Here is a 14,945-nt window from a genome sequence, read left to right as displayed (position 1 = left end):
AAATAAACCCAAAATCAATCTCAAGACCCACTCAGCCAATTTCAAAAATTCAGCATTGCGGCTCCGCCATGCTCCGGCGACGGCGCCGCCACCCGCAGCGGTGGTCTGCCTCGGGTCGGCTGTTTTTGGCCAAATTTGGCCGATTTTGCATCGATTCCTAGTAGCAAACACGTTAAAGGGCCTCAGTTGGCCGAAAAAATACGAAAAATCGAAACTCACCAGCGGCGGGGCTCTCCGGTGCGGTGGCTCCTCCGGCTCACGTTGTGGTTGGGTGTTTCGCTTCAGTCAACATGTAGAGAAGAAAACAGTGATCACAATTGTGAAAAAATTACACGAAATGAGAATCGGGAAAGGCCTCATCGGAGGCGGTTTGTGAAATTTCCCGCAGCGGCTTCGCATGTGTCTTCCGACCAATTGACTAGTCTTTTCACTCTGATTTGGCCATGAGTGAGCTTAAAATTGAATTTCATGCAAAAGGAAAAGTTTTCACCTTTTTTGGCAGTCAGAAATGGTTTCGGTGCGGCGGCGGTCGACTCCCCAGCGGCTGGGTCATCTTCTCCGGCGAAGGATTCTGGCGGTTAGAGTTAGGGTTTGGTGCGGATTGGGGTTATTTATACCCATCCGCTTTTAATCTGGATCGTCCATCACGTTTGATCTGAACTGTTCGATCACGATTAAATAGGGAGTGAATCTAGACCGTCAATCGCGATTCATTCGGTGCCGTCCGATCGCTTTGAATCTGGTCGTTCAATTGCGTTCGGGAGGGAGCACATCTAGGCCGTCTGTGCACGCGGGAACGGACCTTAACCATTCAATCGCGCGCACGCGGATCGCCCGCGTGGCCCCCCGCGTGGCCTCCTGCATCAGCGCCTCTATCACTTGGCGCGTCCTAGTTGGTCAGGACTGTTGGCTCAGCGTCTGACGTGGCAAAACTTTTCAAAATTATGTTTTGACCCCTATTTTTTTATTTTTCTTTCAAAAATACCCACAAAACGCAAATTTTCACCCATTTTCTCCAAAATTATTTTCAATTAAATCCTTCTCACATTTTATTTTATTTTTTTACTCTAAATTAAATAAAATAAAATACAATAATACAAAATAAAATAATAAAAATTTATATTTATTAATTTTTAATCACCAAAAAAGAAAATTGTGAGTGTTACAAAAGGACTATTCATGAACAAATTCTCTTATGAAAATCCAAAAATATAATATTTATATTGTACATTAATGCTCACAATCCTCAATCGAGCTACAGCAACATAAACAACATCCAGCTCTTGATAAAACTCATGCAGATACTAGATTCATTATTGTTGAAGCGATCACAGGAATCCAAGTGAGATATATCAATATGTTCCATTATCATTTGGATAAACAAATTTAAGATGAAATTTCTTGTGTTTAATAATGGCACTAATTTTTGCTCTACTAAATTTTCCTATACAAAAACCTCTTAGTCCTATAAAAAAGTTTGGCGCAGCAAAAATTGGTGCCATTATTAAGCACAAGAAATTTCTTCTTAAAATTTGTTTATCCAAATAATAATGGAACATATTGATATATCTCACTTGGATTCCTATAATCACTTCAACAATAATGAATCTAGTTTCTGCATGAGTTTCATCAAGAGCTGCATGTTGTTTATGCTGCTGTAGCTCGATTGAGAATTGTGAGCATTGATGTACAATATAAATCTCCCATTTCTGAATTTTCAGACAATAATTAGTTCATGAATGGTCCTTTGATCGGCATGAAAGAATTTGGTTTTAGAATTTACTTAGCCTATAAGTCTTCAATTTTCCCTTTGACAGGTGTTTCTAAATTCTTTTGAGTAGATGTTCTCTCATATAGCACATTTTTTAATTTTCAAAGAGCTACTTCGTGAATTGGTTCTTTGATCTACATGAAACCATTTGATTTTAGATTTTATTTAGACTATAAGTCCTTCATTTTCCATTTTTCAAGTTTCTAAATTATTTTGAATAGAAGTTCTCTCAGGTAGTATTGTAACTTGCAATCATAAGCCACCTGTTTCTTTTCCTCCTTTTTTATATTGCTGATTATGCAAAGATTGTTTTTTTCTAACTTCATCTGGCCGTACTTTTTAGGAAAAGGAGATATATTGACACTGCCAATTTTACTTTGGCGGAGTTTGCCAGATTGGTGACTGTCGGCCAGAAAGTCATCTATATAGATTGTCTTTTAATTCATCATTATCTATTTGGACACTAAAATTATTTGAATCTAGCGTTAGAATAATTTACAACTTGTAAGATTTACAGTGATTATGTTGTCAAGGTCCAGTGAGATTTATTCCTCTGTATCCCTATATGTATATCGAAAAAATGAAGGTTTTTTTTACTGAAACTTATTTTTGAATATTTCAGTGATTAAGAGGCCGTAAAGAATGCACAAGCAACATGACATGTCAATTTTCATGAATACAGATGACAATCGGGACAAAAACAACATAAGAAGACAAGGGAAATTTTAATTCTTCAATGAGCTGTTTAGAGATTGTATAATTGCCCTCTAGATTTTATAAATTAACAAACTGAGTTCTCATTAATTTGAGACGAGAGAAGAAAATGGGCTCAACAAGGAGAAGATCGAGAAGGCAGAAAGAACTTACAGACCATGTTTCTTCCTCAGCCGTTCTCTGACAAAGTCATTGCGGGCTTTGATTCGAGCCTGTTGGGGAGCGATGTAGACATGAGATAAATGGAGGGTTGCAGCAAAAAGAGAAGCTCCCGCAACAAAGCATCCCACAGTCATGGCCAGCATCTTGAGTGTCGAAGGAAAGCACAGAACCATATGGTTGTCAGCTCACAGTTCTATCAGGCAATTCATCAAACAGCTAGCGGGCGTTCAAATCAAAAACCCCAACAGTTGCCGTTATGGTAGTTTTTGAGTAGGCTTAAACTGGAACTTAATCCAGAACACCAAAAAAGCTTAAGACTATAATTCAATGAAGGATCTTTCCTCTAAACATTTGTAGTCCAGTGCAGAAATAAGTAGGAAAACATGTAAACAGAACGGGCATACGAGCTTTAAACACAGATGTTGTGAACCTGGACGGGAAACATGAGTCTGGACTGGACTGGAAACACGGATGCTGTGAGTCTGGACTGGAAACATGAGAAATTTGCCTCTCGGATTATTTAGTTTTACGATCACTGTTGTGATTATGTGAATGACGATGTTACCAGCGTCGGGGGACGTCGCTCAGATGGCAGAGAGCTCGCTTAGCATGCTAGAGGTACCGGGATCGATACCCCGCATCTCCAGATTTTTGTCAATTTTTGGTTCATTAAAAGTATAGTTGGAAAATATACTTGTTTTTCTTTTGTACTTTATGAGTCATTCAAACAATATTTTTTTATATTTATATATACACTTTATATTTAATTAAAAATTAAAATTTTATTTTTATGTCTTAAATATTTAAATATATAATTGTTATGTATGCTATCATATTATTTTTTTTATATTTTAAAATTTGTGTGATAATATTTAATATTTTATCTTTATATAGTATTTATATATTTATAATTAATAACAACATATTATTTTTTTAAAAATTAAATAAATATATTATTGAAAACTTTTATATTTAAAAACTATTATTGAATGTATGATTTGTAGTTAATTCAAAATTAAATTCTATTTTGTATTTGGTACATTGGATATGAGCATATTGACATTAACTTTTCAAACTAAATATATAACAGTTATTTATTTAAATTTTTAAATATAGAATATTATTTAAAATAAAACTATGTAACAATATAAATAATATTTATAAAATTGGGAAATTCAACTCTCACACTAAGAGAACAATACATATTGCCTAACCCATTGTAACTATTAAGCTCGAGCTGACCCCAAAAAAATGCAGACTTACTTTTATATCTTTGACATTTATAATATTACTTGACCTGCAACTGACTTTTCTTAGTTTTTTTCCCTTGTATCTGAAAAGATCATTCATTATAGATCATGATCCACAGTTTATTCTGTTTCTACTGTTCTAAATTACCATTATCTTCTGCAACATCCATGAATTAATTACAACCAACTAGTCCTGGGGAATATTTTGAACTATAACATTTTATCGTATGGAAAACACAAAACAACAGTAATGATGTGTAAATGAATCCTTCTAGTAACCTATGTTACAGGTTAGCTAAGTGGGTGGGTAGGTGGGTGGTCAATGTTCAGTTTCCAGGATAAATCAGGACTATACCCTACTAGCTAATGTCAGTAATGGAGTGTCAAGAAAAACATACCAAGCTCTCCGAGGAAAACCTCCCATCGATGAACTCTTGGGAAAGGAGCTGCAACTTTACAAGCTAATCTAATCTGATTGAAGAACTCCTGAGGCAGAAATGGAAAGCGGAGAAGATTCTTATCAATCTTTTGTTCCCTGGACGAATTCATAATAATTTAATCAAGTTCCATTAATGACAAGAAAATGTCAGCAACCAAGACTCTTCATTATGCTGTTGAGTTTATTGATAACCACTTGCGGATCAGCATATGATCCATAGAGATTGATGGCGTGATACTCCAATCCTTTCCATTGGGAAATCAAAGCAAAATGAGGACGTCTGAATTGACTGCTGATAATTTCTAGTATTACTGTCTTTGGGGTAGCGGAAATTATATGAGTAAGCCCTGCACCATGGGCGCCAATAATAACTGAAGCATCTTGAATGGATCGAACTTGCTCCTTCATTGACATATGTGCAAACAATCCATTAATGAGGTTTACTTTACATTCTGAATGACTAGATGCCCAGGTCAGTAAGGAGTCAAATACTTCCTGCTCGTTACTAAGCCTTGACTCAACTATACCATTATGTCGTGGATGCGCTAAATAGTCCTCACGTCGAACAAAGAGGATATTATGATCGGAGACTGGCTTTTCAAGGCGATGTCTATTTAGTGGCAAACCAAAAGCTGCTCTCATCATTTCTCCAAATTCTGACAGTCGTGCAGTTTTCCCTTCATCTGGATTTTGCCACAGATCATGGGCAGATGCACCTCGACAATTTATCTCATCAGACAGACCCTTAAAGAGGGCAGTTTCGTATCCCAAAGGTGTGAGAACAGCATGTCGAAAACAAACTGGACCGCTGAAATTTTTAGCATATCTAAAACCTGAGAAAAATGTCTTCCATGTTTCTTCCAGCTGTGCCTGAAGATTTTTACCAAAAGACGGCCTATCAGCTTACAGCCATGATAAAGAAACAAACTAACCACGAGCATTCTAATTTATCCCAAGGCAATAACAGGAGTTGGACAAAATTAATAACCAGGTACTAGATTCTAAACGATATTCCTACCGACATGGAACATGTACTTGAGTGGACAAATCCAAACTACTAGGCAAAACCAAAAACTATTTTTGATACCATATCAGATTCTAACTCAAAATCATAGATAGAGTTGCCTAATAGATACATGAATCATATGTATCTTCATTATGGGTTGATGTGAGATATACATATACTAATACCATGAAAAATAAAACAAAAGATGAGAGTACTAGAACATCCCAATTCCCAACGGATTGTTACCTAGCTGAAGAGAAGAGGAGATGGATAATCATCTACATTTATCCATAATCTACTAGAGAAAACCTTTGTCATTCTCCTATTCCAGACAAAAAAGATGTTCTCTCCCAATATCCCTTCTTAAGGCATAGCCAAGTGTTCATTGCTTTTACTTCCTGGTGTTCAATCTAGTAATCAATGACATAAATAACAAATACCCGATAATGTAATACCAATCTTTTAGATCCCAAAAGCCAATTCTGATCTAGACATCCCTTCACCCAAAGTAACAACTGAGAAGCCACAAGCCAATACAGCAAACTATATAATCAGGTAAAAATGAATGGCTCATACCTTGCAGTGGCCATCAACAAAAACAACTCGAGGCCGATTAGGCAAACCAGTAACTCGAGAAGATACATAAGCACTGTACCAATCAGTTATGGTGTGGAAAAGGTTTGCATACTCATATCTACTAACAAGAAGTGTCGGCTCGTCCACCCACTGCAAGTTGAAAAATCTTGATATCCAGTATCAGAAACCATAAACAGAAAGTAATGCATTCAAAAATTGAAACTGGGAAAGAAAGGAAACTAATCTGGCTTATTAAATCCACTTTCCATTTAAACAAGCAGATACTCTCTCAAGATTCTAAACCCAAATGTTTAAAGCTTATTATTAACTTCTCAAATATATTAATAGAGATCCAAGTTTCCCCTTTGCATTTAGAGCTCCATTAAACCATTCCCCATCAAACCCCAGTAAAGAAAATAAATCATCAAAGTCAATCTGCCTATGTTTTCCGCAAAATGGGGTTAGATAATTTCCAACTAATCATGAAAGAAAATTAATTAAACACCAATCTACCAAATCAAAGATTTCCGATTCTGCATTACATCATTAAAGAAATCTACTAGATCAAGAAATAAATGATAATCATTAAGTAATTAAGCCATTAATGCTGTTTAACCATCCAGATCAAGGAAATTAGTTGAGAAAACAATACCTCTTCACAAACAAAATTTTTACTATCTACAACGCGAATTGAAGCAATCAGCTCCTTCATTGCGTGCTTGTCGATCCCCCCTTGGGGAACGTACTGATTCAAAAAGTCGTCGTTCACCAATCGGCGATTCACATCGCGTATTCGCTTAAACCCTAAGCCTAACCTCTCTCCGACGACCTCGAACGCGCCAGTCTCAAACTCCGGCAGCTCCTCTTCTTCCCTTCTGCCCATGACCGCCTCGAGCATCTCCCCTCCCGGTGACATCTTGATCCTCCCAGGGATCATTCTCAGCATTCCGGCCTCACATATTGAGCTCTGCAATGTCTCACTGTGGAAGCAGCGGAACCAGCTGCCACCTCCGTGATTAGCCGGCGGGAGGATGTCGACGCGGCGGGTGAAGCCGTTTCCGAAGAAGGCTTCGCAGGAGCGAGCAGCGACGGCATTCGAGGTCTGGGACCAGGGGAGGTAGGAAGGGAGAATCGGCCATGGCTTGGAGAAGTTGGGGTTTTGGTGGTTTTGCGTTTGGAACGAGTGGTTTTCCGTCAAGTACGGATGAGGGTCTGGCGTTGACGATGCGTGAGAGTGGGAAGTGAAGTAAAAGTACAGAGAGAGAGAATTGAGAAGGAAGAGAGAGAGCAAGATCTTGAGAAGCGTCGAGTTCTTTCTGTTCATTGTTTTCCTTTTTCCCTTTGTGGGTCTTCTGGTTTTCTCTCTCCAGAATGTAAATCTCTCTCTCTCTCTCTCTCTCTGTAAAAATCCCTCCCTGCAACTAATGCAGTCGCTTTCCGGGGGGACAAAGTGAAGTAGAAGAGAAGACTAGCAATAGAAAAAATTATCTGGAAGGCACCAATGAGGTTGGAACAACATGGGAGTCTGATGGAAGAGCGTTTTTTGTTGTTTGGCTCCGGGAATTTTGCAGCGAGAAAAAATATGCTGTATTTTCCAGGAAAAGTTTCAGCCGGGGTTTTGCTATAATCTTTGAATTTCATTAGTAAATTTCTAGTAGAGCAAAAACCAAATCACCTCCGTTTGTCTGTTGTTAGTAGTTAATTAATTTTATTTAATTTTAACTTCATCTATCATTTTCAGATAATCGCTTTTTCGGCAGCAAGTCCAGGATGATTATCATCTTCCTTATCTTAATTAGCACACCTAATTAAATTTTCAAACCCCTTACGTTACGTTTAATGATAAGAATATAAAAGATAACTCAAATAAAAATAATATTTTAATTTAAATAGATTTATATTTTAAACATTCTTATATGTGCAGATATAAAATATTTAATTATAAAATTAAATAATTGATATTTTCTTTTTTTTTTTACAAAAAAAAAATATTTATATTATATTATGAATTGTGTGAATGTATGTATTTTTATTATAAAATTAAATCTATAAATAAAATTAGTTTAATTATGCATATGAATAATTAAATAATTAAAATCAAATTACTAAAATGTATGAATTAAATAAAAATAAAATATGTTTAATTTAAGTAAGATGATTATGCGCATGAGACAGGATGACTAAGCTCATCCTCAAAGCCTAAATTCTTATCTTAATTAATTGAATATATATATATATAACTGCACTTTTAAAACATGATTAGTTAGCCTTTTAAATAGTTAAAAAAAGTTCTAAGTAATAATTATAATTTAAATTAAACATAGTAATAACTTATATAGTTATGTCAGTTGAAGAAGATTTATTATGGATTTTGTTAAAAAAAAAAAAAAATTATGTTGTACTTATTATCTCTATTATAATTATTATGACACTAATTTTTATTAAATTATAAATTATATATATATGTGATATTAATTATTGTTTAATTAAATGATTAATATACATAAGATCAGAAATTTACTCTAAAAAATAACAAAATTAATAAAAGTTTCATATTTCTTAATAGTGACATAATTTATTTTTTAATTAAATTAGAGATAAACTAATCTCAATTTATGGATCATACAGGTCTTGTTACTTTCTCACTAAAATTACAAAGCTTGCATGATAGATGTGCAACATTTTCCTATTCAAACTAATATAAATGAATGTAACACTGGAATATCCATATATCTAACTTAATTAATTACTATAAATAGTAATTAATTTACATAATAATCAAAATATTTTATTCTTTATTTTTTTAAAAAAAATTAAATTCTAATATCACTTAAAAAATAACTAAAAATCTAAGCGGAGTGCAGCTTGAGATCTCCATTGTCTTGCTTTCTCAAATCCATTAGTAAAATTCTCAAAATCTTCAATAGTCTGATCAATTTCTTCCTGTGTGTTCATCACAAATGGACCAAATTGCACTATTGGCTCACCCAATGGCTCACCCCCAACCAAAATAAATCTCACGGGTTTAGATGTTGATTTGTTCCATACCTTCAACATATTCCCAGATCCTAATAATAAAAGGTGATGAGCTGAAACAGACGAAGATTTTGAGTTGCCAAACACACCATCGCCTTCTAAGACATAAACAAAGGCATTCCATGATCTTGGTATTGGTTGTCGGAGCTTAGCTCCTGGGTCGAGAGTGAAATCCAAATACATGGTTGGTGTTCTAGTATAGATTAGTGACTTAGCCCCTAGGGCTTCTCCTGCTATTACCCTAACACTAATTCCGTCTCTTGTAACTTTTACAATATCTTTACTTAACATTTCTTGATATCTTGGTTCAATCCTGCAATTAAAAAATTTAAACGATATATAACATTACAATTAAATAAGTTATAAATATACTTAATTTGAATAGTACAGTGTCAAAAAAAAACATTATAATAATTATTATATTTCTTTTGCTACTTTGAAATATGATTCTAGAAGTGTATATATACACAAAGACAAACTAAATGAGAAGATAGGTAGTGGGCACAAAGCATTTGAGGCACACATCATGATCATTGATCACCACTGACTAAGATTCCTTATTCAGAATTGGGACTCAAACAAAAAGCATTACAGAAAAAGGGGGTCTCACCTCTTATCCGGCAAGGATGCATAAACAACACAATGTGTGCTCTAATACAAAAAGCACTTTTCACAAATGTATCATATATAACTCTACATATTCTATGAAGAAGGGAAAAAGCTGAAAAGCAGGTGCTTATATCTTCCTTCCTTCCTTCCTTTAATTTTAATTTTTTGGCTTTCAATATCTAATTATAAATAGCTTATTACCCTATCCAAAAATATTATGCTAATCCAAGACACTCAATATACAGTATTTTTGCACCCAATTGATTTTACTAAAATCTTGGACTTAGTACGTAAAAGGTCTATATATATAAACATATATACATATGGGTGCTTACATTTTGTACTTTGAGGGGAGATTGATCCACAATTGCAAACCCTTTTGGGTTCCCTGACTTGCAGGCATTTCTGAATGAACAATTCCTCTTCCTGCAGTCATCCATTGCAGATCTCCAGCTCCTATGGTTCCTTTATGCCCTTCAAAATCTTCATGTGTAACAGCTCCCTGTTCAAACACCCAAATTTTTACTCAACTAATTAAAAATTCTATATATTAATATTTGAAATACAAAATAAATTTATATACAGACACACTTGTATATGCATGAAATATGACCAACTATTCACTTCCACACAAAGATTATATTATATTATATTATATATATATATATATATATATATATATTATATGATGTCAACTTATTTTTTAAAGATTTAATTACTTATTTGGCAGCAACTATCTGGAAATGGGCATGCCAAGCTGACTTTTTGGTAATACCTTGCCGGCCATATAGTTTATCCATGATTATCTTAAGTTGGTTTAGTTTATTTTCAGTCAAATGATAATCTAAATGGAACAATTTAGTTTCCAACTTATAAATTCCAATTTAAAAAATTAAGTGATTAATTAGTAATTAATTAATTAATTAATTTCTTAGTCAAATCCACAACTATGTTGTTTCTTACTTCACGCGGTTTTCTTTTTCTTTTCTTTTTTTTTCTTTTTTACTTATTTCTGATTAATTAAGCAAAGTAGAAAAATTATGTTAAAGAAAAGCACCTGTAACATGTAGGTGACTGTTTCAAACCCTGTTAAGAATTGAAAAGAAGAATCAGAAATTAGCACAATCTCAAATATATGTATAGGTATATGTATGTGTGTGTGTATATATATATATATAAACCAATTAGGAAAAAGAAAAAAGAAAGTGAAAAATAAGTTTCCGAGAATCAAACCTCTGTGTGGATGATCAGGAAATCCAGCAGGAGCAGTTACTGCACAAAGGAAAAAAAAAAACAGAGTAAAGAAAATTTGAATATTATTTGAGAAATAAAACCATTACATTTTTTCAAAAAAAAAAAAAAACAGAGAAAACGAATGGAAAGTTATTTTCTGATCAACCCATTAAATTATTCGAATAATAAGGAGATAAAAGTTTGAAAATCGTTTCTGTGATCAACCCATTACATTCTTCAAGAAACAGAGCAAGAGAAACAGAGTAATCCAACCATTACATCTTTTACAAAAGAAAAAGCAGAGAAAACGAATCGAATCTTATTTTCTGATCAGCCCATTGCATTATTCAAAAAAGTAAGTGAAATATTGAAAATCATTGCGGCGATCAACCCATTACATTCTTCAAGAAACAGAACAAGAAAAACAGAGTAATCCAACCATTACATTTCTTCAAAGAAACAGAGCAAGAAAAATTCAAACAGAAAATAGAAACATAGTAAAACAGAGGCCATCACCCACCTGAAAATTCATCCAGAACCAGAAAAGGATCAAAGTATCTCAGCTCAAACCTGAAAGATGCCAAAAAAAATTCAAAAACCCATTTCGAAATAAGTGAATTTAAGCAAAAAACAAAAAAAAAAAAAACAGGAGAGAAAAAGAGAAATTTTAATTTAATTTCAATTCACCTTCCTATGCTTCTTCTGACAATGGCTCCAACTCCTTCATGCTGCTGTCTAGCCAAGAATTTTCTCACGACTAATCTGGGTTCACGAACTCCCACAGAAGAATTCTCTCCCTCAGGCATCTTATTGTTTTTGGTGAATTCAAGTGTGAGAAAATAACTATTGAAATATTTTCTTTATGGGAAAATTGAGGAGAAAAAAAACAGAGAGGAGATTTTTTTTGGTTGTTGATGTGAGGAGCCAAGTAATGCATTTGAAAAGTATATATAGAGATGGAGAGAAGGTTTAAGAGCTTTGTAAAATTAATTTAATTTAATTTAATAAATATCATGATAATTAAATTCATTAATTTTTTGAAAATTACGTGTTAATAATTTATTTATTTTTTTAAAAAAATATTACAACTCAGTACGATGAATTAGATCTTTTCTATTAATAATACCCGCAAAAAAAGCTCAATTTAAAAAATTATATTAAATAAATAAATAAATGAAACAGTTGCATTAATTAGAAGGTCAAAGAGAAGTGTTGGCGGCCAATAAGACCCACATGAGAGTTTCCTTAATCTAGAGGGGACTCTTTTTATTTTTATTTTTATTTTTAATGACGTCAGCTCAACGTTTTCATGATGTGTCGTTATGGAGCATTAGATCACCGCCATTGCATGGCCGACACGTGTATACTTAAGTGGGTCCCGTCTGTTTGGGTGCTTACGTGGCATGAGATCATACAAGTTGTATATCCAAGTGGATTGGTCATGCATGCATCATCTTTGTGTTAGCCCCACAATTTAGAGTTGGAATGATGCTGGTCCACAACATGATGGTGCTCCACATCATAGGATATTCTGTTTCCATTGGGTTTGAAAACTTTCCCAATTGCCCAACAAACACTCAATAATTTTTTCAAATTGTTTTATTTTCTCTTTAAACAAATTAAAATGTGGAAATTAGCAATTAATGTGATAAATTTTTTTCCACATGATAAAAAAAAAATATATCTACTAAAAAATTTTAGATTAAGTAATATTATATTTTTTATGATAATAATATTTTTAAAATTATTTTATATATTAATAATAAATTACTGTAACTGATGTGTTAAAGTTATATCTCTATTTAAGTTAAAAAAATTACGAAAAATTTTTAGTTACCACTATAAATTTAATTTATAAGTTAATATTTACTTACTACCAACAGTTTAATCTCTCAGTATTTATAACAGTATTATTTTTCATTTTGTATAAATATAAGTGAGAAAAATTTTTACTATATGTAAATTTAAATTTAAAAAATTAATTTAATATTATGACAAGAAGATTATTATTTTTTATTTTATTTTTTTTATAAATTGATGTAAATGTAAAAAGAAAAAAAAATCAAGTGATTCAACTTATATGGGTTATATATTATATTGTCATCTGAATTTTTTATATATAGCATTATTTTAAAATGTTATGTGAGGGGGGAAAGTGTGTGAAGATTCAAGTAATAATTTTGCTTGGCTAGAAAAAAAAAAATAGAAGTAGGTAACCTACCATTTTTAGCATAAGAAGAAAAAATTAAATAGTAGAAATATTAGGGTTCTTATTACTTGTATTATGAGCACATTTACATTATTTAGTAATCTTGTGGTCCTAGATTCATTGCCACAAGTAATTTAAGTTACCCTCTTTGGACTCAAATCTTAGCAACCATATAAAATCAAAATTGCCATTTTCATTATCATTTTTCATATATATATATATATATATATATATATATATATATATATATAGAACTATATTTAGTTACATACATATTTCAAATTTTCTTTTTTTAGGGAAAGGGATTGATGGGGATAAAATGATTCAATTGCATTTGATAGTTCAAAAATCAATGTCTCCTAATTTGGGGTTTGAATTGATTTTTCTAATTGTTCATTTGTTAAAAATTCCATACAACATTTATATAAAATGTATAGAAATCCACATATGATATTATAATATAAAGTATTATTCATTTTTATTTTATTTTGTGTCAATTATAGATTTCAATCCACTTTTTTTAGATTAATATAAAAGTGAATTTTAATCATTATTATATATTTACAGTTCCATTTTAAAAGTAAAAAAGAATAAGTATTTACTTGTTGTTTAAACTATGTGTTTATATGATATATTAAATACCATTTGATTTTGTTTTCCATTATTTTATCCTAAGTATTTATTTTTTTAGATTATTATCTTATAATTTTTATATATTTGTATAGTTTAACATATCTTTCTTAGAAGCCTAGATAAATAAAATATTATCTAAGAAATTAATATTTTACATTAAATGACAAAAAACCAAAGTACAAAATTTTGAAATATATATTATTAAATAGATAAATGTTATTAAATAAATATAAAGCATGTATTCTATATCTTTATAACTATTAAATCTATTTTTTAACCTAATTCATAATGGTGTATAGTATTAATATCGATTCAATCTTAGACAAATAATCATAATCTTATTCAAAATTCTTGTGTTATTTTATACATAATGTTGTTCAATCTTTTTTATATATTTTATGTTAGGATATATCTAAGTTTTAACTCGTACTTTGTATTTTATATATGCAGTCAAGTAGATTTTGTAATTATGTATTAAATCATAAATTTCCTTCTTGTTATCTGAAATTTTTAATAAGCTTTAATTTGTTTTAAAAAAATAAATAATAGTTATTTATTTTTTAGATTATTACAATATTAATGATATATAATATAGGTATATAAAAATATTATGTAGATTAATTATATTATGAGATAGCGAAAGATAATAAAGAGATTTTTAATGTAATGAACAACAAAAAATCACAAATACCCTATTAAGTAAAATAATCTAATTATATGATTTTTTTTAAGTGGTATAATTACTAGTGACGTGATTACTTATAGTATATATATTATGTAACAACCCGGAACTAAAAAAGAAAATAATTATAAATTGAATGCAGAAGCGAAATAATAGCATTATGGTTTATATTTCTTACATAATAATTCAGAATACTTAATAGGGCTATATAAATGACAATTCTAAAAAAACAACAAAAAATCAAAAAAATAAATAGAAAATAAATAATTTGACATTCTATTCACAACCCTCATATGGATCGAGATTTGGATATTTGTCATATTGATTTAAAATAGTTAATGAAAGAGTGAATTACACTAGCTTAGTAAGAATATCAAGTTACTCACCAATACAGAAATGAAGGTAGATAAAAATCATGAAAATAATTAATTGAGCTCTGAATTTAAATAAATTCATTTATCATAAATAAAATCATTTATTGTACATTTACCGTAGCGAAAATTTCAAAACTGACCTATAAAGGCAATAATACGATAATATCATAATCTCATATAAAATTAAGTAAGAATAATAACTTTCACTTTTATCTGCATACTAGTATCCGTGGGGGTTTATAGGGATGTCT

At 31.6% G+C, this 14,945-nt stretch overlaps 2 protein-coding genes across 2 annotated transcripts; both read right to left on the bottom strand.

Annotated features, from left to right (window-relative positions):
• Positions 1-2,523: 2,523 nt before the first annotated feature.
• On the bottom strand, positions 2,524-7,577 carry XYLT (beta-1,2-xylosyltransferase). The gene is made up of 3 exons (XM_022050445.2): positions 6,571-7,577; positions 5,919-6,068; positions 2,524-5,206 (listed from the first exon to the last, which is right to left on the bottom strand). The coding sequence occupies exons 1-3, from the start codon at positions 7,240-7,242 to the stop codon at positions 4,484-4,486; spliced, it is 1,545 nt and encodes a 514-aa protein (XP_021906137.1). The 5' UTR covers positions 7,243-7,577; the 3' UTR covers positions 2,524-4,483.
• A 1,009-nt stretch (positions 7,578-8,586) lies between these two features.
• On the bottom strand, positions 8,587-11,723 carry LOC110820765 (RmlC-like cupins superfamily protein). The gene is made up of 6 exons (XM_022050347.2): positions 11,484-11,723; positions 11,317-11,366; positions 10,797-10,835; positions 10,621-10,649; positions 9,899-10,065; positions 8,587-9,267 (listed from the first exon to the last, which is right to left on the bottom strand). Exons 1-6 carry the CDS (start codon positions 11,600-11,602, stop codon positions 8,760-8,762), a joined length of 912 nt encoding a protein of 303 aa, XP_021906039.1. The 5' UTR covers positions 11,603-11,723; the 3' UTR covers positions 8,587-8,759.
• Positions 11,724-14,945: the final 3,222 nt, after the last annotated feature.

This window comes from Carica papaya, chromosome 4 (genome assembly GCF_054855325.1).
Source record: "Carica papaya isolate Zhongbai chromosome 4, ASM5485532v1, whole genome shotgun sequence".
NCBI lineage: Eukaryota > Viridiplantae > Streptophyta > Magnoliopsida > Brassicales > Caricaceae > Carica > Carica papaya.
Note: the sequence above shows the minus strand (reverse complement) of the source record. Positions and strands in the feature narration are given on the sequence as shown.

What these genes read in the sequence shown, in the direction of transcription:
- XYLT (XM_022050445.2), bottom strand. Translation starts at nt 7,242, where the DNA reads ATGAACAGAAAGAACTCGACGCTTCTCAAGATCTTGCTCTCTCTCTTC. An exon ending in AAAATTTTGTTTGTGAAGAG is followed by an intron (nt 6,069 to 6,570) that starts GTATTGTTTTCT and finishes TTCAACTTGCAG; the next exon opens with TGGGTGGACGAGCCGACACT. An exon ending in TTGTTGATGGCCACTGCAAG is followed by an intron (nt 5,207 to 5,918) that starts GTATGAGCCATT and finishes AAAAATCTTCAG; the next exon opens with GCACAGCTGGAAGAAACATG.
- LOC110820765 (XM_022050347.2), bottom strand. Translation starts at nt 11,602, where the DNA reads ATGCCTGAGGGAGAGAATTCTTCTGTGGGAGTTCGTGAACCCAGATTA. An exon ending in CAGTCACCTACATGTTACAG is followed by an intron (nt 10,066 to 10,620) that starts GTGCTTTTCTTT and finishes GTGTTTGAACAG; the next exon opens with GGAGCTGTTACACATGAAGA. An exon ending in CTCCCCTCAAAGTACAAAAT is followed by an intron (nt 9,268 to 9,898) that starts GTAAGCACCCAT and finishes TTTTAATTGCAG; the next exon opens with GATTGAACCAAGATATCAAG.